The sequence below is a fragment of the Seriola aureovittata genome, chromosome 9, assembly GCF_021018895.1.
Source record: "Seriola aureovittata isolate HTS-2021-v1 ecotype China chromosome 9, ASM2101889v1, whole genome shotgun sequence".
Lineage (NCBI taxonomy): Eukaryota > Metazoa > Chordata > Actinopteri > Carangiformes > Carangidae > Seriola > Seriola aureovittata.
This window is the reverse complement of record NC_079372.1, coordinates 975,716-1,000,060: the sequence shown is the minus strand read 5'-3', so window position 1 is coordinate 1,000,060 and position 24,345 is coordinate 975,716. Positions and strand designations below refer to the sequence as shown.

At 40.5% G+C, this 24,345-nt stretch overlaps 2 protein-coding genes across 7 annotated transcripts in view; one reads left to right on the top strand and one right to left on the bottom strand.

Annotated features, from left to right (window-relative positions):
• The window catches only part of arhgef16 (Rho guanine nucleotide exchange factor (GEF) 16), a 57,413-nt gene that overhangs the window by 16,113 nt on the left and 16,955 nt on the right, over positions 1 to 24,345 (top strand). For all 5 annotated transcript variants that reach the window (XM_056384529.1, XM_056384530.1, XM_056384528.1 and 2 more), the window contains exon 2: positions 1,080 to 1,134. The gene's annotated coding sequence lies outside the window, so the exon portion shown is untranslated. The remainder of the gene's footprint in view (positions 1 to 1,079; positions 1,135 to 24,345) is intronic.
• On the bottom strand, positions 6,119 to 23,048 carry lrrc38a (leucine rich repeat containing 38a). 2 transcript variants are annotated; one of them, XM_056384536.1, is made up of 2 exons: positions 21,026 to 23,048; positions 6,119 to 8,345 (listed from the first exon to the last, which is right to left on the bottom strand). In XM_056384536.1, exons 1-2 carry the CDS (start codon positions 21,651 to 21,653, stop codon positions 8,098 to 8,100), a joined length of 876 nt encoding a protein of 291 aa, XP_056240511.1. In that variant the 5' UTR covers positions 21,654 to 23,048; the 3' UTR covers positions 6,119 to 8,097. The 2 variants fall into 2 exon arrangements, 1 of the variants encoding a protein (XP_056240511.1); XR_008828607.1 differs by lacking the exon at positions 21,026 to 23,048 and adding an exon at positions 15,036 to 15,405 and having other exon boundaries at positions 8,205 to 8,345.

Sequence of the window (24,345 nt, the reverse complement as noted above, 5' to 3'; positions counted from 1 at the left end):
GCCTGTCAGTGAATGCCTGATTGAGGGGGGTGGCTCCAAGACTTTGTGCCCAGGGGCCTCTGCATTCTTAATCCGGGCCTGGTTAGCGGGTTTTAGCAGGTTTTCTGACCAGTGAAAAAGGGGCTTTACATTAGACACACAGTTCCACTTGTTAACCGGAGCTGCTCTAGTCTGTGACCGGCTGTGTACACAGTAGCCTCCAGAGTGGTGACTACAGAGAGGGACATCTACATTGGAGCCAAAGTAGCACATTTTAGAATTCATTTATTTATCCCTAGCAAACAGAGTCTGCAGCAAAAAGACAGCTTCAGCCTGAGCTACATTGTTGACTGCCATGATGCATTTTGCCTCCACCTGTATCTTTACTCCTTTTATGTTAATTGGTGGTTGGTGTACCACCTAGTGGTAGAAACTTTTGGTTGAAGTGTGGTGCCTTCCTGATACATACATACTCAAGCACACACACAATACATACATACTCACACTCATATACCCTCATACTCATGCACATATTCTCACATTATGCATGCATATCTATGAATGTGTTTATGAATATATATATATAGCATATACATGTATGTATGTACATGCATAACTTTATGTATGTGTATGCATGGTAGTATGCATGTATGTGCAAGTGCTTAGCACAAATATATATTTAAGTGAAGTAATCAGTTTTGGCTAAGGTGCCTTCTGCTACATGATTGTATTTTATATTCTGAGTATACATATAAAGTCATTACTCTAAAAGCAATCAAAATGTTTTCTACATCAAATGTGTTAAAATCAGTCAAGTTAGGCTCAATGTCTTTGTTGAGTGTGAGTTATCAATGTGTAATGTGGGCAAAGAAATGGAAAATGATTTTGGAAAAATGCTTTATTCATTTTTAAGAAATAAAAACTCCCCCAACATGCTAAAAAAAAAGCTTTACTTTTAAATGTCACCTTTTGGTGTTTGTGCTTGAACAAATTTTAAGTAAATGTTTTTTAATATTGTATTGTGAAGAAATGCTTAAAATGTCCTTGTTTGCCCTGCAATGGAAAGTAATTTTATATAACATAACTTCATGTTTTACCAGAATCCACCTCAGGCCAGAATCACACCTTATTGCCTCCCACAACCAGCAAGAAATGGTAAGTCATTGGCATGCCTACACATCATACTTGTATGTGCTCAAATTAGGGTCAAAAGAAATTTGAACTTGTAAAGTGATGTTCAAAAGTAATTCCAAATGTAAGTGTAAATCAACCTTTGTAAACCTGTAATTGTGCATGTATAGAAGACATTTTGTATTTGTAAATAGAGACTGATTAAAATCTAAACAAATGACGTTAGTGGTGAGGTAGCACAAAGACACTGTGAAAGAAGTGCTTTTGTCAATGTCTGTGTACAGATAGAAACTAGAAAACTATAAGACTTGGTGCTGAAAGTTCCCACACAGTGTGTGATTCTACTTGTAACTCGACTATCAAAAACTGTGAGCTTTGAACATCAAGGTTTACAGTTTTGGACTCCCTACCTGCTTCACATCCTGGATTGTGGATTACCTGACAAGACGACCACAGTACGTCAGGCTGGGTAACTGTGTCTCAGGGACAGTGATAAACAGCACTGGGGCTCCACAGGGGACTGTTCTGGCTCTGTTCCTGTTTACCCTGTATACGGCGGAAAATGAAATTGCCAAAATATGTAAAATGAAAAAAAAGAGGGACAGGACATTCATGCATGGATGACACTTCAGTGTACTGCTGATTAAAAGTTGTTTATCTCCTCAAATGCATAAAATCTTGGGCACTGTTCCAAATAGTTAACACCAGGTGGTGCTATTTCACCATTTCATACAAAAAAACCCATTCAAAACCCTTTGAGAGGGCTACAGGGGTCACTGATCCCAAGATGGCCGATGGAGACAAAAAGAGACCAGGCACCTTAGCTATCCCAGTGTCTACCTTCTATAAAAGGAATCCATTGAACGTAGGAAAAATAAAATAAGATCAATGAGCATCTTAGGTAACATAATATCCAAGAAATATCTCAGTTTTGATTTTACATTTGGTGAAAATACTAATTTTCCATGTGTACACTGTAGTGACCATTATGCACTGGCCATGTCATCTACATGCCATGTGCATTTGCTATTTCCACTGTGTTCTAGCTAGCCATCACTAAATGTTTGCACTTTCAATGCAAATCAATATATTTTATAGAACTTCAAGACACAGCTATAGAGGAGTTTCCTGAATCAAGTGCTCAAGAGTGTGGTGATAGTGGCAGTGATGAGGATTGGACACCAGAACAGAAAGGTGCAAGCAGAGAAGTAGCCGGATCCAGCAGTGACAGTGATGAGGGAGATGAGTCACAGGAGGAAGAATATGAGGGTCAGGAAGAAGAAAGTGAGGCACATAAGGCAGAAGATGAGAGTCAAGAGGAAGATGAAGCTGAGGAAGCTGAGAATTCACCACCGCCCAGAGCTCAGGGGAAGAAAGCAAAAGGAAAGAGTGTCAGAAATAGATGGAAAGCTAAGGATAATGAGTTTGGAAGAGATCTGCCCACTTTCTTAGGAGAGGGCCAGATGAATGTAGAGGGAAGGGATCCAATAGACTTCTTCTCACATCTTTTCACACAGGAGATGATCGAAGACATTGTCTTCAATACCAACCTGTATGCTGTTCAAAAAGGAAATGAGAATCTGGAACTGACCTCTGAAGAGTTCAAAACATTCGTGGGAATGAACATGGTAATGTCCTACATAAGGTACCCAAGAGCAAGGATGTACTGGTCGTCAGAGCAAGGACTTCGCTTGATTTGGTTGCCGATGCCATGCCAGTCAACAGGTTTGAGAAGATCATGAGATATGTTCACTTTGTGGACAATTACTCCATCGACCCCGAGAATGCAGACAAGTTTGTGAAGATCAGACCATTCCTGAATGCTCTCCAGGGCACATTCAGTGCATCGCTTGATCCAGAGGAGTATCAGTCTGTGGACGAGATGATGATACCCTTCAAGGGACGTCTGGTATACTGGGATATTATTTCATGATTTGCACAGTATTTCATCAAATTACCATATAATTCTTTGTTTTAAGGAAAACGCACAGAGTACACTGTAGAGTACAAAAAGAATCTCCATAGGGGATGGAGATAGAAAAAAAATTGTTTCTCAGCATGTTTTTGTACCCTTATGGTACCTTAAAATCACTGGATAAAAAAATCTGTAATCAAAATTTAATAATTCATGCATGAGAGGGTTAAATTAGTCAAAACATTTCTTTGGTCTGTACAGTCTGCATCCTCACACACGATGCTGGTAACATACACAATTGTTAACATGAAGACCACACTAGAGCTTAATAAATAAAAACTGTCAAAGTCGTGCAGCCGTTACACCTTTGATGTTAATGACTAGGCTAACTAACTCCTACAGTAAATGTAGACATTTCACACAGCCTTATGTTGGTGAATACCCTCTTGAGAGGCAGAAGAGCTGACAGTAATAATAAACAAATGACGTAAGCATATAGATGTATGTCAGCTACAACAGTTAGCTTCCAGTTTGCCTGGCAACCAAATCAATTAGAAACCACCGACTATCTGTTGTAGCTAGCTAACAGTTAGCTATGCTTTTGGACAGGAAAACTAAACGCAAACGCTATGATGTCATGCACACAACAAGACCACAAAGATAGGGGTAACTTAAGAGTTAACTCACTCACCTGTAAATGACCGTGTGTTTATTGTCCAAGTCCCAGATCTGGTTCTGTCTCATCTGCTCCTTCACATAGTTTTATCCCCAAAGTGTGTAATAAAGTGAGCGAAGCAATGTCCCTCAAGTTTCAGTGTACTACCAGTCATTAGCCGATGTCCCGGAGACAAGACAAACGGTGACAAGGAAGTGATGTCCTAACTGAAGACCCTCCATGATGAGAGGTCAGTTTGCGTTTTCATTTTCATGTTAACTCCAAAGTAGCATGGTGACATGTAAATGAAAATGCAGTAGACTGGGGGCGCTGTTTTGCATAGTTCATTTGAATATTGTCTACTGTAGAGCAGCTTAAGACTTTGTACAGAATACAGAACACTGGATATCTTTTTTACTTCTTTATGTAGGTAATGCAGGTTCTTCAATACCACATCTACTCTCTACTTTTAAGTCATTCAATTTGCTATTGGGATACAAAATTAATTGGACTAAGTCAGCGTGTGTGTGTGTGTGTGGGTGTGGGTGTGTGTATGGGTGGGGGGATGGAGCCGAGACTTTGGTGCATGCCAGAACGTGGAAAGCATATCCAAGTGGGTACCTGTCACTCAAAACAGCCTTGCCTTCAATCATGCAAAACTTTAAGCCTAAATGAAAATTTAATGGGTGAGTTATATACAAATGTACCCTCCATACAGTTGCCACAAAGGGGTAAATTAGCTATAGAGAGATAGAGATAGAGAGAGAGAAAGAGGGAGTGAGAGAGAGAGAGTGCTCAGTGCATCATGGGAGTACCCCCAAACGTGGATCAAGAGTAGGATTTTTAAGTAGAAGTTTAATTACTGCAAACTTAAAAGCCTGTGGTGTGTTATGTACCAACAGCTTCAAGGTTGTTAATAAAGATAAATTGATCAGATCTAATATAGAAGTAATGATTAGGAAAAGCATCCCTGAACAGCCTCGTTGGAACAGGGTCTAGAAGACAAGATCATGATTTAGATGAAGAAACTGTTGAAATAAGCTCAGAGAGATCTACAGGAGAGAAGCAGTCTAAATATAAGCCAGTTACTGTAGTGGACAGTACATCTGAGTCAGTTGTGTTCTGTAATAGTTACAATTGTATTTGTAAAGAAGCTCATAGTCATTACTACTGAGAGTTAAAGGAATAGACAGCTCAGAGCTGTGACTGTCAGCCTGGCTACGGTGCTGAACAGAAACCTGGGCTTGTTCTTGTTTTCTTCTGTTAACAATGAATGATAGGAAGCTATGGCTTCACGGAGGCTTTTTTGTATATCTTTCCAAGCTTTTGGAAATTCTTCCAGATTAGTGGAACGCAACTTCTTTTATATCTTTCTTGAAGTCTGCTTTTGAGCACAAGTTTGCAAATTGTACCACAGCCTCCTCTGACTCACTACCTTTTCAGAGAGGCAACAGTGTTAAGTGTTGTACACAGTAAGGCTGCAGAAGTATCAACAAGCTCAACTTGTGTGGTAGTAAAAGTTGATATAGCTGTTCTCCATTGTATTGGCACGTCAGTGGAATAAATGACAATAGAATTCTTTCTTTAAAATTGGTTACAGTATTATCAGATTGACACCTGCTGTAATCCATTATTAAGTGTTAATAAAAAATGGTCAGACAGCAGAGAGATTTGGGTAAATATTATTCAGTGTTCAATGAACAAGATTGAGGGTGTGATTAAAACCAAATTGAAACCCAATTTAGATTACATTATAGGGATATGACTCAATGATGGCAACAAAAAGCATGCAAATAAGAAGTAAAACATAAATTAATCAAAAGGCAAGTGCTATAAAACAGTGGTTCTCAAAGTGGGGTCTGGGGACCCCCAGGGGTCCTTCGGGGGGTTCCTGGGGTTCCCCAGCAAAAAAGGGGAATCATTTATTTTCACTATAATTCCTCCCATAAGTAACACAATGACAAAATCTTATCAAACAGGAGTCCGTGGTCTACTTTGTGTCAGTTTAGGGGTTCTTGAACAGTTTGAGAACCCCTGCTATGAAATAAGCACTGTTATTAATGCTATATAGAGAGAAACACTAATCAAAGATTAAGTCAAAATATTTATTTTATTTGAAAAAATCTGAAGGAATTCAAATAATTTTCTAAAAATCAAATATGGCCATAACAGTGATATTCCCTTCAGCTGAATTTACAAAATATTAATTCTAAAATATTGGATTTGACTTAAAGGGATCCTAACAAGTTGAGGGTCAGTGGAGGAAGAACACTGACCTAGAAATAACAAACCAACCAGAACCTTAAAACCTGGAACACAATCAAGGTATCAATTAACTCCATCCTCCAAGACACCAAATATAAGAAATCCAGCCCATATTTGGGCAATATGCTTGTTTTCCTCAAGTATGCACCCAAATCCACGATTCAATCCATGATTGTCAGATGTCTCTACACCTGGACCAATTCTGACAAACAGCTGTCAGCCATACTGGAGGATAACAGCCAGAATATGCCCAGATGTGGAAGTACATGGGCCAGACTACTTTTACAGCAGTTAACATAGTAAATTCTGGCCATAAAGACTCATGTGGTCATTATCAATACTAAGATACGCTGTGGCATTCAAACCATGATTGATTGGCATTAAGCCGTGCCAAGAAAAGATTCCTCACGCAGTTACATCTCCACCCGTCTGGACTGTTGACACAAGGATGGACACATGGATTCATGCTGCTGATGGCAGATCGTTACCCTACCATCTGCTCTCTCAGCAGAAATCCATATTCATCATGTTTTTCTAGTCTTTGTCTGTTCAGTGTTGGTGAGCATGTGCCCACTGGAGGAAAAGGCTCCTGGAACCTGATGTAGTCCCGTAATGTTGTAGTCCAGTCAAGGTTCAACGTGTCGTGCAGCCTGAGATGCTTGTCTGCTCACCACAGTTGTAGAGTGGTTATCTGAGTTACTGTAGCCTGTCAACTCCAACCAGTCTGGCCATTCTCCACTTACCTCTCTTAGAAGGTTAGGTCCAAATCAGCTGCTGTCAGCTGTATTGTAAGTATTATTGCTTCAGTGCATTACAGCAGGACTCTGGACCAATCAAAAATCTGCAATATCATTGTTACTTGGGAATTATCACTTTAAGAAGTTGAATCCAAGAGTATCTCCTGCCACCTGTAATCCAGTACTGCAATGGATTCTCCAAGAATGGCAGCAGTGTTCTGATGAGACCCTTAAGGAAAGTGCAATTTATCCTGCTAATGTAAGAAGTTAACAATTTCAAGTTTTGAATATATTTTTAGATGGAAATGAAGCATTGGTTTCAGTACTGGAGGAAAATATAAATACGAAATAAAAATTGTCTTATAAATGAGTGTACAAATATTTCAGAGAGCTACTGTTCAGATTGTGACAACTGTTCTTTCAACAACTAAGAAGCTGTTGAGCAAGGCACTTCTCCACCAGCTGTACCAGCTGAACTTGTGAAAACCTGAGGACCCAACCTAAACCAGGTCTAGCACACTGCAATCTAGATAGGATCTAACTAAAAACCATCATTTTTACAATTACTTTACAATTTTTTATTATTCCTTTCCAATTAAAGCACTGCTGTTTTGACTTGACTTTGCAAGGGTCTGCAAACAGGGATCGACCGCGGTAGTGCAATCTAATTTTTATTGCAGTCACTTCCACACAGTTATGATAAAAGTGTATGAAATTGCATTTAGATGTTGGATATATAATATAGTGTACCAAGAGTCAATGTTGGGTGTGAGTAATTGCTTGTTTTATCCTGTGTAGTGTATTATAGTGGAATAGTAGTGTTTAGCATAGTTAGTTAGGATAGTAGAGTTTTCTTGTTGGTTGTTGGTTCAGTCATGTGAAAGATATGATTTTTCAGGGTCCAACATGTAGTCTGCAATGTCATGGCAAGATTTTATAAAGTTAAGATTATAAGATCTTGGCATAAATCAGAGTTCCTAGTTTGATTTAGTCATATATTGTAATTCCAGACCCGTGAAGACCTCTCAGAACAAGGCCAACAGTAAAGCACTATGTGTGTTTTACTGGTCAGCTCCCACTGTAATTTGTATTTCCCCTGCAGTGCTTGCTGATCATTCTCTATAGTCCCAATATGCACCCTTTTGTCTCTTCATCTTACAATCTCTTTACCAATCTCAGTCTTAATGACTGTTTTCAAAAATGGCGTAATTGTTGTACTACAGCTCTCCTGTATCTAACAGACACTGACCAGTGTCTCTGCCGTCAGTGCAGTATGCAGTCCAAGAAATTCCTACAATTCCACCACTGATGTCTTCCTGCTGGCATGTTTTATCGAGCTTTCTCTGGGATACAGCTTGAGTTTTGTATGAAACACTTGCATTTTATGTTATCCAGTTCTCCTTTCCTTCCCCCCATCAGTCATTCCCTTCTTCCTCATCTCCTTTACTGCCTTTGCTGAGGCGCTGGAAGCAGTGGACTGTTGAAGCGAGGAAAAAGCTGGCCATGATGGCTGCCACTGAGACAGAGATGCCAGAAAAGATGACGATTAGATAGTCTGTTAGGGTCAGGTTACCACGGCACTCCCGGAAACTGTCCTCAGAGAGTAAACTGAGGGGAACACGACGTCCATCCAGAGGCAGTGAACAGTCTATTCCCTCCATACCTGGGAAGAAAGAAGACAACAAGTGAACCAGCTGGTAGACAACCAAGACACTGGGCTTTCCTGCCTGTGTCAACATTACAACTCATTTACAACGTGGGTATTCAGACCAAATTGAGCATTGCATTAAAAAAACACAAGAGATGGGATGTCCTTGCCCAGTGGAGGTCCTTCCTTTCCCCATGCCTTTGTCCTATCTCTTGTTGGAGACTCATCAATTTGCTTTCTAAATTGTTTCTTTGCTTTTTCTCTTATCTTTTTCTTATATGAATGAAAGGCTATTATCTCCCCTCTAATAACTGCTTAAGCACCCTCCCAAACTATTAAAGGGGAGACCTCTCTATTATCATTAATCTTAATATATTGTTTTAATATCATTGTTATTTTGTTTTTGAATTCAGTGTCATTTAAAAGAGAGTTAGTTGTTTAGCCTCCATATTGATGCACTGTTTTCTATTGCCAATGTCAGCTCATTGCTCACAGCTCAATGTCAGACCATTACAGTATGGTCTGATATATCTATTTTGCCAATATAGCATTGTTTTACATGTGATCGTGTAAAGCGTTCTCTCCTAATACACTTTTGCAGTGAAGTCTTGGTCAAAGTACAGTCTATTTTCCTGGAGCATCATTTCTTTTTTTCCCCCATTCACTCTTCAACACCTGGTGTCGTCTGTCCCAGCTCAGGAAATTCAGGCCGGTCCTCTATTACCTGCATTGGAGAGGAACGGTGTGCTTGGGTTATCTTAAGCTGGTTTTACTCTATTCCCAGTTTGTCCAGTAGAAATCCTTTGATAAAATTAATCACGTCCTCTCCATCATCTCCTTCTTTAACATTAAATATCCACATTGAATTTTGTTGGGGTTTGCTCTCTGAATAATCCTTCTTTCTCTGCGTCTTTCTGGTTTCTGGTAGTATTGTCTCTCTGTTTTCACACACACTGAGTCTCTCCTCTGCGTCATCCACTTGTTCCTGGATATTCCTCAGCTCTTGTTTCAGTTTCTTTAACGTCCCGGCTCAAATCTGTAAGGGCTTCTTTCTCGTCAGTCCGAAATAGTTTGAAGTATTTCCTGAAGTTTTCCAGTTTATCGGTGATGTCTTCAGTGAATCATTGAAGTATTTGTTCCATAGTTCCATAGTGTCTCCTTCCGGCTTTTCTTTCTTTTAACTGACTCCTTCCCACTTAATTTGAAGATTGTGTGATGGTTCCAGAGCGGTAACTCATAACGTTTTGCAGCTAGTCTTTTAACAATATTGATATAATTTTTTTAACCAATTTTTAACATTTAGTCTAACCGAGGGTCATCGGGAGCTTTTGTCTCACGCTGTCATTAACTTTGTGCTTCCAGTGGAAGTCGCCTGTACTGTTCTGCTAACCTGTAAACTCACCTTTCAGTTTTCCCACCCATCCACGTGCCAGTCTGTACATTCTTATTAAAGTACCTTCACTATAGCATCCAGTCTTCCTGTGTCTGCCTTTGGGTTCTTTCCCCTGAGTTCCTGTCTTTGTAACAACTACAAACCAAATGTTGATCTGACACTCCTCTGCTCTGACAAAATAAACACTGCTTAAAATGCAGTTTTTCTCCATTGTTTAGATGTATTGTTAAAAAAACAGGTTTTGAGAATAGTTGATAGTGTAGTGAATTACCTTTTAATTTTTTTGCTGCCACCAGCAGCAAGGTTCAACAAGTTTGTGAGGGTCAATCCCCTACCTAGATACATGAATCAATGCCATGAACCCACTTAAATCTGAGTTGCCAACAGTTTGCAACAAAATTATCAAGTAACAAAGCAATATCAGAATGTGCAAACAAAAAGTCTTTCAACATAAATCAGTATATTTCAAACCCCACACTCAACAAAGACAAGGTCCTTTGCAGACCAAATAAACAACTCCAACATAAGGAGTCCAGAGTCTACACAAAATCACTTTCAAGGATTCATCAATAACCAACAAAAATTAAGTCAGTTCTGGTTCTTAAATTTACCCTGAGTAAACCCTCTTCCCAAACAATCTCTAGTGACGTGTTCAGTACAGTTAATTTCTTTTCCCCATGTGTAACTTTGGACAGGGTGGGACTGGAATCGCAATAACAATAGGTCATTTTTTATGTCTGCAGTTCTAATATGAATGAACATCATTTTCTTTATTTGGAACATAACACTAGTCTTTCTGTTGTCGTTTTATTCTTTTTTATCCTCTCCTCAAAAATAAAAATTTAGGGGAGAACTCAAACAAACAACAAACATCAGCAAAATTGTAAATTGGCCAATTAAACTTAACATTTAAAGTTTTGCTTTTGAGTTTGTTCAACTTTCATTCATTCTCATTTCTCATTTCTGTAAACCTTAAGTTGCGGTAACTTGAAATTTCACATTGTAACGACTTTAAATTCTCATAAATCTGCACATAATACCCACTTTATTTCAATAAAGTGAATTTAATAACAACAACAAGGACCAGTAACTTCCCATCAAATGTATAAATAATTACAGATGCAACATCTACATTCAAAACTTTTTATTTTATTTTATCTCTACTTGTTTCAAATTCCTTCCAACAAGGCCAAGTAAATGGGAACTAATGAGATAGATAGATAGATAGATAGATAGATAGATAGATAGATAGATAGATAGATAGATAGATAGATAGATAGATAGATAGATAGATAGATAGATAGATAGATAGATAGATAGATAGATATCTGCACCAAATTGAAATACAAGTGCATAAGTATGATACACAACTGTCAATCTAACAAAACTGTTAACAAGGCTACTGACAGCCAGAACTTTCAGTCTCAAAATGATCAGGAAATGCTTTATGTATCAGAATACTACTGAGTGGTATGTGTCACACACATACCACTGAGTATGTGTGTGACAATTGGAAAATCCAATAAAGTGCAAGATAAATGTAAGGAAGCATTCAGCCACATCTGAACTTGAGAGATGGGTAGGGACAAGGAGTTTGAGGTATGTAAGTGCTGACAGTGAGTAGCAGAGAGTCCATAGCAAACATGGTATGGGCTGGACACAAGGAGAGTTTTATAGGGCAGAATTTGAGTGGGAAAAGGAGAATATATGAATTAAGTAAGTAAACTAATGAAGTTAGACAAGTTGGGGTGACAGACTGAGAGAAAGGAGAGAGAATTACAAGAAAACAAGATATAGGAAAATGGAGAAATTGGGAAAAAAAGGAGAGAAACGAGGGTGAGACAAGAGATGTGGAGAGAGAACTAGAAAAAAAGAAGAGAGAAAAAGGGGATGGGTAGAGGTAGTTCCATCTCAGGCAACTGAGATTCATATCATTCTATAAGGAGCAACAGAAACTGTCCCAGACCCAACATCATCATCTACCTCGCTGGATTCACGGAAGTAGTTTGTTTTTAAGGGATCATCTGACCCTTGCAAAGAGATCTGTTCCAAGTTCCATGAAAACCCTCTGAATGATTTCAAACATGTAGCTCAGATCTTTTGGGTACTGCAAGTGTAAAGCGTAGATTAGCCCGATTTGGTAAGCAAAAGCTTTTGGTGGGTCAGGGAGATCCTTAAGGATGATTTACTTACCATTCTGCCTCACTTCAATGGAGCAGGCACACTTTTGAAGACATCAGCACCTTTCCTCCCACTGGGTATGCAACCAATGGATGATGGTTGTTGAGAGTCTCAGAGGCTGGAATATCTCAGCGTCTGTATAGATGCTCTCCACAAACACCTAAAGTGTTCCATGTACCAAGATGTGAGCTTTTTGCCAACAAAGGCCTTTTTCAGGATTAACTACGTTGATCACTATTTTATAGAATTCTGGCAGTCTACTGGAGTGTCCAGCTGACAGAATCATACCCTCTGCATATCGGGTCCCATGCAAATAAACACAATTTCAAGATGTGGATACTTTCTCTCAATCACTGTGAGCAAGGCAGCATTCAAAGAAGATGGTTTGATGTCAGTTACTTTCTAATAATTGTATGTATTGCATGTTTAGACACATGTAACAGACATTGCATATGAAAAAAAGGGATGCTGGTCTGTGCTCAAGTATTTCAGAATCCACATTCTCTACACAATTAGCTTCACCTTTTTCTGTGCAATTGAATCTGAGAAACTTGTGAATTAAAATTCAGCTTCAGCTCCATTATTACATGGCTGGTCTGTGTCATTAGACTGACAATCACTAATTACCCTGATTGATGTCAGAAAATCTCTCCACTTATGGTTTTTATGTTTCTGTGATACATGACCAGTATGTTGTTAAAGCGATTATTTTCAAAAATGCACCCTAAGAAGGAGAGTGTCGAAGGAGATCATGCGCTCCTCAAAGGGTGGTGAGGTGTCCCTAAAAAAGCCTTTTGAAGCTGTCAGGACTGGACAAAATAACCTCACACTGATGGTTTCAAACCCAAATTTGTCCCCAAAACCACAGCAAGACATGTATACACACATGTACATGCCCTAACAGAAGTTGATCTGCAATAAAGATATACCACTATATCCCAATTTAGACGATAGCTCGTAAGATCGAACTTTTACTACCTATTTTACCTCTTGTGTGTGCGTGGTGTTTGGTACTTATTAAATGTAACCTTCAAACAGCCCTTTGAAATTGTCAGGACTGGCCAAAATGACCTCACAATAATGGTTTTTCACCAAAATTGTCTTCACAATTATAGAAAGAAATGCACAAAGAACTGATTGATTTATCTTAGAGTTGCTCTCATACCTGAGTTAAAAGGCTAAGAATTAATGAGTCTAATTAGCCAATCAGAACCAGCTTTGCCCATTTCTGCCCAGTAACACATGCTGAGACACTGCTTGCCAATGGTGACTGTGGCCACCAGGGGAAGCAGGGAAACACGCACACACAATCACATCTGTCTCCCTAGGCAGACAGCAGCTTTTAAGATAAAACTTGGGGCGTCGAGTAGCTCAGTTGGATGAGCATCGGCCCCATGTGTAGAGGCTACAGTCCTCACTGCAGATGGCCCCGGTTTGAGTCCCACATCGGACAAGCCCTTAGCTGCATGTCATTCCCCCTCTCTCTGCCTCCCCATTTCCTGTCTCTCTCTACTGCACTGTCAATAAAGGCACAAAAAGCCCGAAAAAATAAATAAAAAAAAAAAAAAAAAGATGAAACTTGTGTTCGTAAATGGGATATCGGACGGAAAACTACAAGTCGTATTGAACAGATCACCTCACCACAATGCTAAAATGGTTGAAAAAGCAGCTCATATTCATTGAAGTACAGTACTTCAATGAATATGAATAATACAAATTTGATGCCAAAATGATGATTTTTTATAAGCTGAATATCAAAAGTAGAGATGGTCTGTCAATACATGTGTGTACATATATGTGTACAAAAATAGGTAATTAACAAAACTGTCCTCAAAATCATAGAAAGACATGACAACACACATACACAGTACTGATCTGCCTTATACATCAGGGTGTGAGAAAATATCGATACACTAAAATATCGCAATATTTCATGACGTGATACTATATAGATATTTTGAAGCGCTTTATCGATATTTTATCAATAGTTTACATTGTGACAGTGATTTTGTGATGGTGGTTTTGTGTTTTATTTAAGCCTCCGACCACTAGTTGTGCAGCAGCCACTCAGTCATTTGACTCTCCCCCTCCTTCCACGCCTCTAACTAGACGAAGAGATCTCGCAAGCATACAGGCTTCGGGCGCAGAAAAGATTAAAATATTGCATTCTACAAGTTAACATTTATGCAGGTTGAACAGGTGTATTGATAAAGTTTTTGCTTTTTACTTGCACAGATTTTATTGCACTTACTTACAGTAACTAAGAGGGGAGTTCACATCAACTCAGGTAATCTTCAGGTGAATTGTTTCACGTCACTGCTCTGCCGTGACGCCCATGTGTGCAGCGCTGATACACACACAGAGCAGGGGCAGAGAGATTCTGCAGACTAGGTGCAGAGTTGGGGAAAAATATGCATTTTTTAAAAAATTAATCTGCAGAAATCTTCTCCTCTCAAAAACAAACAGACCTGATTAAAACGGTAAAAACAGTTTCACGTTAGGAACCTGTGTTTCTCTGACAGCACCGTAGCTTGCCACCAGCTAAAGCACAAACAAGTTTTGAACTGTTCTGAATCTGATTGCATAAAGAAGAAACTGCATTTGTTTATGCATATAACATTGTGTGTTCTTTAAACTATGAGAGTTTTTCTAAAAGTAGACTATTTTGGAAAAAAAAAAAATCGCAATATATTGGCTTGCTTGTATTATCCCAATACATCACAATATATCGTATAGTGTCTGTAGGGACACAGACAAAGGCAAGATGGCCGATTCAAAATCTTCGCTGTGACCACATGGCCTGAGCAAGGAAGACTACACAAGATGGCAGTAAACAAAGAAACCACTCAAAACAGCCACTGAGACCACCTGGTGTGTGGGGGAGGGAAGGTGTGAGTTTCTTTGTTAGCCCAGCTCATGTAATCTAAAGGTACCAGGTTAGAGCATGCAGGTTCTAGAACTGAGACGTACTACAGGTATATGTGAACATGCAGGTCTTCAATTAACTGTTTGACTTACCACAACCTAAGTAAACATTACAACAACAAAACATTAACCAATATGTACATTAACAAAGGTTAAGAGTTATGCTGCTTAGCTGTGCTGTGATAAGTGAGGTTAGGCCATTTTACCCGGTCCTTGGAACAAAACAAAGAGGTCCTTTCCAGTGTTGTTGAAGAGTCCAGTGAGTTGGGTGGCTTCCTGGTGGAGTGAAGTCCTGTCTGGCTGTGTGGTCTCTGTGTTGGAGAGGAGGTTGGCTGGTTTGCTCTTTGTTCTTCTTACTGTTCCACGCTAACTCTGCTGTGGCTCCTGTTGCTTGGGAAATCAGCTGGCAGACTTTGTGTCGTAGCCGCTGACACTGAAGTTAACTTGTTCACTCTGTGTTTAAAAGCAAAATGAGGGAGAGTGTTGCAGTCTGCTGTGAGCAGGTCTGCAGGAAAGCTGTTGAGCCAGGTAGCCTTGTGCTGACCTGGTGCTGGGAGCCTGGTTGCTGAAGGGGAAAAGGAGCTGCTGCTCCTGAGCAGGCCAAGGACAGAAGAGAGAAAACAGAGAAGGAGATCTGGTTTTGTCTGGTGACATCCTGGGGGGTCACATGTCACACACTGACCAACACGGACTGGTCAGTGAGGTCCCTGGGGGAGGGTCGTCCCCCAGTGTGAACAGTGAGGAACTGTGGGGAAGTGAGTTCTATTGTCTGTAAACCAAAGAAACATGTGTTCTCCACCACCTTGAATGTACTGAGTCCCAACACTGATGTGAGGCTTCGCAAGTGATGCTCTATGTCCTCCTGTGGCCAGATGAGTCAGCAAGGCAAGAGTTTTTAAAGCAATTCTCTTGTGTTGGTGATGCAACCAAAATGTCATCCACATACTGTACTAACGCAGATGGACCAGGCAAGACCAATTTAAACAAATGTGCTGCGTTGGACTGGCAACATATCCCATGCTCCACCTTGTAAATCCCTATTGACAATTACAATATGTGAATGCAAATAAGTCCTGTATTCTATCAAAAAAAAGGAATCAGTTTTCCTGCTACCTTTAAATTTTAATTGTATAGGTGTATCAGAAACATGCACTTGCATTGCATTACTTATGAACTGAAACTGTCTATGTCCATCTGTGGGTCTCCCTATGGGTCATGTCCTGCATTCCACATGAAGGAAGCAGGTCTGTGTCCAGCCTGTACTGGGGCTTGCAATGGAGGGGATGAAGTAATATAATCCTGAACTGGATTTTCTCTCTCTCCCTCTCCTTGTCTTTCTATCTGCTGATCTAGGATTCTCTGTTCACAATCTTTAGACCAGTAATCAGACCTCTGACAATAATTACACATATCTGCAGGATGTGTCTGTCCCCTCCAATATGGCATATTACCATATCCACATCCTCTTTGAATTGGATGTCCAAAACCAGGTCTATACTCTGACATATCCCATTGCTGTTGATCATATCCACGACCGTGGCCTCACATCACTCTGTGTTTCACTTTTATTACTTCCAACCCCATAAAGGGGTGCATCACTAAAGTCTCTAGTAGATGTAGATAAACCAACAAACAACAATATAACAATAAAACCCAGACATGTATGGATCCTTGGCCTCCTGCTCACCCCAAAAGTCAGTAGTTTACCTAAGGTTGACATTCTTCTCATCCTAAAACCAATGTTGCACACATGCAAAACAAATACCACCTTAGAGTACTAATTTGGATTTAGGTCAGAGGAACATGAGGGCAAGTCAGTGGCATCAACGCCTTCGTCATCCAGGAACAGCCTACACACTGTGGGCCAGGCATTGTCCTGCACCAGGAGGAACCCAGGGCACTTTGCACCAGCGTGAGGTCTGATAATCACTCTGAGGATTTCATCCTGGTACTTAACAGCAGTCAGGGTACCGTTGGCTATAACATCTGATGTCTGTGCCATTCTCCAAGGATCTGCCTCTCCAAACCATTACTGACCCACTGCCAAACCGGTCATGCTGGATGATGTTACTGGCAGCACAACGTTCACCATGGCATCTCCAGACTCTTTCACACCTGTCAAGTGTTGTCAGTGTGAACCTGCTCTCATCTGTGAGGAGAACGGGGCGCCAATGGCTGATCTGCCAATTCTGGTGTTCTCTGGCAAATGGCAATCAAGCTGCATGGTGCTGGGCTGTGAGCACAGGTCCCACTAGAGACGTCAGGCCCTCATGCCACCCTCATGGAGTCTGTTTCTGACAGTTTGGTCAGAAACATGTACACCAGTATCCTACTGGAGGTCATGTTGTAGGGCTCTGGCAGTGCTCCTCCTGTTCCTCCTTGCACAAAGGAGCAGGTACCGGTCCTGCTGCTGGGTTGATGCCCTTCTCTGGCCCTGTCCAGCTCTCCTCGTGTAACGGCCGGTCTCCTGGTATCTCCTCCATGCTCTTGAGACTGTGCTTGGAGACACAGCAAACCTTTTTGAGACCGCACGTATGGATGTGCCATCCTGGAGGAGCTGAACTACCTGTGCAATCTGATTGGGCTGCAGGTACCGCCTCATGCTACCAGTAGTGACAAGGACACTAGCAAAACACAAAACTAGAGAAGAATCTGTTAGGAAGGATCAGGAGAGAGCAACTGTCTGTGGCCACCACATGCAAAACCATTCCCTTTTTGGGGGTTGTCTTGCTTTTGCCTCTCCATTGCCCTTTCATTTGCACAAAAGCAGCTGAAAATGATTCACAATCACTTGTGCTTCCTAAATGGACAGATTGATATACCTGAAGTTTAACTTACTTGGTGTTATACTGTGATGATTAAGTGTTCCCTTAATTTTTTTTGGGCAGTGTAGATGCTCTTTATTTGGGTAGGGCATGTGGATTGGGGCAACAGTTTCCACAATATTAATACCACCTAAATTAATATCACTATATATATTACACTAAGTAACTAAGTTTAGCTTAATCTGAACCTACAGTCAACCAGTTAATTCATAGTGCCTTCTCCTTAGAGTAAAGTTCTCACACATTTCACTTTTATTTTGACGGTTACTTCCGGTATTTCCTTTTCATTTTTTTCATTCACCTGCAGTCTTTAATTCACAAGGAAAACCTGAATAATGGAAATTAAAACAAACCAAAAAAACTGCCAGCTTTTTACACCTTGTTCCACTTAATACTCAATGTTCATGGACAATGGAAAAAATGAAAAACGGCTCGTTTTTGGTTTAAAATGGAAAAAATGAAAATATGGTGTGTTTTCATTTTTAGTTTAAAACTTAAGTTTAAAACTGAGATGCAATGCAGTCAATTCATCTGAAATGAAGACATGAATTATTAGCTAATGTTGTGACCTAAAAGTGATTGATATCTTAAGTTAGTGCTATAGTGTTTCTGTTTTAGCCACTGAAATGTTAAAAAAAAAACATGCCGATCTTGTTTGAAGGATACTTGTCCAGACAAGTGTAACTAGCATCAGCTAATTCACCTTAAGCTATTTGAGTTTAAATGTTGTTGATGATGCATGCATATCCATTATCCAATATTCTAACTTAAATGAAATGTAGGTTAAAACTTACCTGTGTAGACTCCAGATGGAGGCAACACATCCAGACTGAGACTTCAAGTGACAAATGCCAACTCGGAGTGTTGACTTTCCCGCATTTCACAACAAAGACACAAAAGTTAAGAGAACTTTCGCTCCTTGCATTGAACTGCAGCTGAAAGATATAAGTAGCCTAAACTAAATGGTTTTGAAGCAAACAAATAGCTTGTTTGCTAACTCAAATTATTGCCTCAAATTTATATTGGAAACTATAACTGGAAACTGGAAACTGGAAAGACTTTTGCAATACTAATGCACAGAGACATCCAGGTTTACACATCAATACTGCAGGCCAGAATGTATATAATGTCATTAAATAACTATTTTAACATAAAAAAAAAAAAAAATCACCAAAACATCACATTTTTATTTCATTTGTTAGAGTCTCTGCAAACCATTGTCGGTGAACATTGTTTTATTTAACCAAGAAATAGAAACCAAGTAGTGTGTTTTTCTGTACCGATCCAATATAACACCTCAGAAACAATTTTACAGAGAGGCACTTCCATTTTATCGTGATTACTCTGTAGCACTGCTGTACCCAGGAGTCAAAAGACATCATTGTCAAGTGTGTATATGTGTGTTTGTGTTTGTGTGAGTCACTGTAAGACCAGAAGGGGTTTTCCACATGAAAAGGGACTCAGTGACCACATCGCTTGGTGATATTCCAGTCACGTGGCACTACAACAGGCAGCCAGACTCATGCTCACACAGGCATGCAGGACACAGACAGACAGAAATACATCCCCTCACACATAGACATGTGCACATTGACTCAAAACACAAACATGGAGAAAAAAAACACACAAAATGGAGTGCATAAAGATGTGTGTTCACAATCAAGGTGTACACATGCACAAACATGTGTTTTATAATATGTGCAAATGTTTGTGCACACATGCATATTCTGCACATTGATACAACACAGACAGATGATTACATGACCAAAAACATCTGTGTTGCCATGTTGTGTTCCTGTAGACGTGTATGGTCATACACATGTCTACAGGAACACAAAATGGCAACACAGAGACAGACACACATAGCTAGACACAGTATTCTGAATGTAGCCAGGACCATGGCTACAAACTCACTGCAAGACTGTGTCCTCCTAAGTCTTTGCTCAGACTCCCAGAACAAGTTCTTTCAATCACTCCTTAATTTTTATAGAACTTAGCATGTGTGTGTGTGTGTGTGTGTGTGTGTGTGTGTGTGTTTAGCTGTGCAGACGATGTTTGTGCTGTGAGGAAGAAGTCTAGACATGGGTACCTTCTGTCACAGCATCAGTAGTGCTGAATAAGGCATGTTACACTATGCAGGTTCCCTTGTAATTATCTAACTCATTCTTTTTTGAGCCAAGTGACAAATAATTGCCATTACAGATTATATTGATAGATGTAAATATACTGTTTTGTAGCATTCATACTCATGCTTAAATATACATACACATTGACAGTAAAGTAACTAAACATATTTACTGGACTATTGTGCTTATGTTCCGTTACTTTGCTTTTGTATTTACATTTTATGCTATACTTATACTCTAATATTGTAAATTTTGTCTACTACACTTACTTGACAGCTATATAAGATTACGATTTTGAAAAACTCAAATTAGCATGTAAAATATGATGTATCAAATATGACGAAAGGCATTTGAAATATTTAAATGTTTATCATTATCCAGCAGTCAGCAGAAAGATCAATGTGGACAATCACATCAATCGTGCCAAAAACCATCTTGACAAGGTTTCCAATGTGATTGATGTTCAAACTTCAGCTACTGCTTAAGGCTGTGAGATACAGCCCAACTCTTAAGTAAAAGCCAGTAAGTTAAAGTTATTTTATTGTTTGTCTATCTGTAAATAAATAAATAAATAGTGAATATAAGCAAAATATTATGATATTGTGCCTTGGTTGCACTCATACTTTACTTGTTGAATTGATTTGCAAAATCAGGTTGGGTACACACAGAGACTGTGAATATAATCATGTTTACCTGAGATGAAGTGTGATGAATGATAAGGTATAATTAACTGATGTCTAACTTTCATTTCATTTCTTAGTCCACAGAAAACAAGAGCACTGACTCTTTTTATTTTCAGTTTTTTGACTTGACCAGGAAGAATTAAATTTTTTGATATATGTGTACCGTACAGTGTGTTTATCTTCATCTAAATTAAATGTATGCCTGAGAAACACAATCACTGAGGTCAGACTGTTCACTCTACACACAACTACAACGCTGTTTAAATGCCTTCAGTATTGTGCAGTGTTCTGCCTGTCCCAATTTTAATAACACAAAAGGTAAACTAAATAATTGCCTTCTACTTCATTACCATTTTTCTATGAGATGTGCAACAGAGATAACAGTTTTGTGGACCTCTGAATAACAACAATAACAAGATTAGTTGTTTTCTTGATGTTTTTGTCAATTCACTGGATTTACTTTGTTCTAATTCCAACTGATTAACCAAATATTAAGGCTGAAGGTACCTCAGGCAAGTTCTGGCATGGGACAAGTCCATACTTTAAGCAGTGTATATCTTACCGGTTGGGAGCTTGTGGCGGTTCTCGGTCAGCCAAACAAATAGTCTGGCAAAGTTGCAGTTGCAGAGCCAGGGGTTTCCCTCCAGACGCAGCTTTCGAAGGGAGGGCAGGGGTTCCAGGACGTTGACATCCAGCGTTGTGAGGCCATTTCTCTCTAGTTCCAGCTCCCTTAAAGAAGTCAACCCTGTAAAAGCCCCCCTGCCTACCATGCTTAGGTAGGGGTTGTTCCCCAGTCGCAGTTTGATCAGACTCCTGGACTCCTCAAATGTCCCATAGGAGATTTCTGTCAGGTTGTTGCTCCCTAGGTCCAAGAAGACTAATCTAGAGGAGGTGCTCAGTGTCCCTGGCTCCAGCTGGGAGAGGGAGTTATTCCTCAAGTCCAGGTAGACCAGATCACTATACAGGAACAGGAAGTCAGACGGGATCCAGGGAATCCAGTTGTTGGAGAGCAGGAGACGTCGAACATCCAGAGGAATGGAGTCCGGGACTTTGGTGAGACCTTTGCTGGTGCAGTCCACAGTGTGATGGTCTGGACAAAAACAGCTGGATGGGCAGTTGTGGCCTCGTGTAAGCAAGGTGGAGGATATCAAGGCAAGGAAAGGCTGTAGCCAGTTAATACATGGTAACATTGTTGAGGGGCCGGCAGCATTAATCAGGAGACAGGGGGGTGAGGGGGTCGCGACAGGGGGTAAGAAGGGAGGTCAGAGAGACGGACGGATAGACAGATTGACATCACAGGATGGGAAAGGAAAGGGGAAACAATGTTGGTTCAGCGTGGACTTCCTTTCGCACTCCCTGCACTGCAAAGCAAGAACACCTCGAAAAGCCATCGAGTAGCGAGGGAGTGATGTACAGCAGGAAATCACATAACAAGCAGTCTGGATCAAATAGCAGGCTGCTGGCTTTGAGGGAAAAGCGGGGAGGAGCAAAAGAGAGCGTGCAAGAGAGCGGTGAGGAGGGGAAGAGGGGGGATGTGAAAGGGGAGAGGATTAACACAGAGGTAAAGAGAAGCAAATGAAGGGAGAGGCTGGGTTTATGGTATAAGCTCTGTGTTTGTGTGTGTCTATATGGTTTAGCTGGGATAACCCTCCATGTCTCATTAGTCAGCAACTGAGGTAAACTAATTATCCCTGTCATCAGTGGTATCCGCAGCGACAGTCCTTAGTGAGCGAGATCCCAGCGGTGTGTTTGAACTGTAAGTAGACAGCCCTGAAGTGAAGATGAGGATGTCATCACCATCTGTGACTCACATGTGACCTGTGACGTATGTACAGTCAACAGCAGTGTCACATGCAGAATCACCGCTGTTTTCCCCTTTCTCCCTCATCCTCTTCCAATCCTCAATTTTTTTTCCCCCTTTGTTTCACATGCTGACTGGGAATAGAGAACAGGTAGTTTCTCAGTCAGTCACCATGACAATGGCTCCAAAACATTTTCCAGGGGCAGGATGTGCTGACATGGAAGTCTGTCACTGTCACTCTGCCACTCCTCTCAGATTCACATATCACAGCAGTGGCAGATGATGCAATCCAGCCCTGTGAAATACTACTTTTATGAAGCTCAGAGTGATGATGTAAAATGCAAGCTGGAGTCAATCCAATGACAATGTGATTAATAGCCCGACTCAGGAACAGCACTGGGCTGTGGTGTGATTTTGGTGCAGTGGTCATAGTGGCAGGTCATATGGCACCCAGGCCCAGAAAGATTCTTAACACAACAATTGCAAAAAAAAAAAAAAAAAAAATGCCCATAAAGTGATGAATGCATTTTTCTGACGTCTGCGGAAAGAAGAAGACATGTCATCCACATGTCAAGATGGGCAGCCAACTGCACTTGGATGAGGTTCGGTAAGTTTCTAGAAGCTCCTTCCTGTTGCTTCACAGCTTCAATTCAATTCAATTTTATTTGTATAGCGCCAAATCATAATATACATTATCTCACAGCACTTAACAGGGTAAGGTCAAGAGAAACCCAACAGTTCCAACGGAGAGCAGCTCTTGGCGACAGGGGGAGGAAAAACTCCCTTTGACAGGAAGAAACCTCCAACAGAACCAGGCTCAGGGTGGGGGGGGGGGTCTGCCTCGACCACCTGGGTTTGAAAGGAGAGTGGGTGGGTGGCTGGGTGGGGGCATGAACAGCAGTATATACTGTTGATTTTTAATTGTAACAGTGAAAATAATAACAGTTATACTCAGAGGTAATGGTGTTATCAATAATAGTACAATAGCACAAAAGTAGTACAATATGAGTGCAGAGAGAGAGAGAGAGAGAGAGCTCAGTGCATCATGGGAATCCTGCAGCAGTCTAGGTCTATAGCAGCACAACTGAGGGATGGACTCATTTGAGCCAGCTATAACTAAAAGCCCCATCAAAGAGGACAGTTTTAAGCCTGATCTTAAATTTAGAGAGGAAGTCTGCCTCCTGGACCCAGAATGAGTCTGATAGCTGAAGGCTGCCTCCCATTCTAGTCTTAGAAACTCTAGGAACCACAAGTAGTGCTGCATTTTGAGAGCGGGTTATTCTATTAGGATAATAGGGGAAATATGAGCTCTTTAAGATATGAAGTGACCATTAATGGCTTTGTAGGTGAGGAGGAGGATTTCAAATTCTATTCTGAATTTTACCGGGAGCCAATGCAGAGAAGCCAACAAGGGAGAGATGTGATCTCTTTTCCTTTTTCCTCTCAGTTCCTGCACTGGAGCATTTTGAATCAGCTGGAGGTATTTCACTGAGTTATAATGGCAGTCATCCAGTCTAGAGGTAACAAATGCATTGACTAGTTTGTCAGCATCCTTTTGAGACAGGATGTTTCTACTTTTCATAATGTTGTGCAGGTAGAAGAAGACTGTCCTAGAGACTTGTTTTACGTGTGAAGTAAAAGACATATCCTGGTCAAAAATGACCCCAGGGTTTCTGACCATAGCACTTGAGGCCAGAGTAAGTATATTATCAGATAGTGTGTCTCTACGGTCAGTGGCATTCCCACTTTTCCCATTAAAATCCCCAAGACTATAAATGCTCTTCCTGGCAGAAGTATCACACCAGACTGTCCCCATCACGCTTGTTGTTTCCGCTAACCAGACTGAAACGATACAGTTTTTTGTCCTCCCGTCCCCTTACGACCTCATTGTTCTTGGTCTCCCCTGGCTTAAAATTCACAATCCACACATAGACTGATCACGAGCCTCCATCAGCAGCTGGAGTCCTCACTGTCACTTATATTGTCTTCAGTCAGCTCACTCACTCCTGGTCATTCAAATCCATTCCACCTCCTGTGCCTCCCAATCTCTCCTATGTTACCCCGGTTTATCAGGACCTCTG

What these genes read in the sequence shown, in the direction of transcription:
- lrrc38a (XM_056384536.1), bottom strand. Translation starts at nt 21,653, where the DNA reads ATGTTACCATGTATTAACTGGCTACAGCCTTTCCTTGCCTTGATATCC. An exon ending in CCGCCACAAGCTCCCAACCG is followed by an intron (nt 8,346 to 21,025) that starts GTAAGATATACA and finishes CTTTCTTCCCAG; the next exon opens with GTATGGAGGGAATAGACTGT.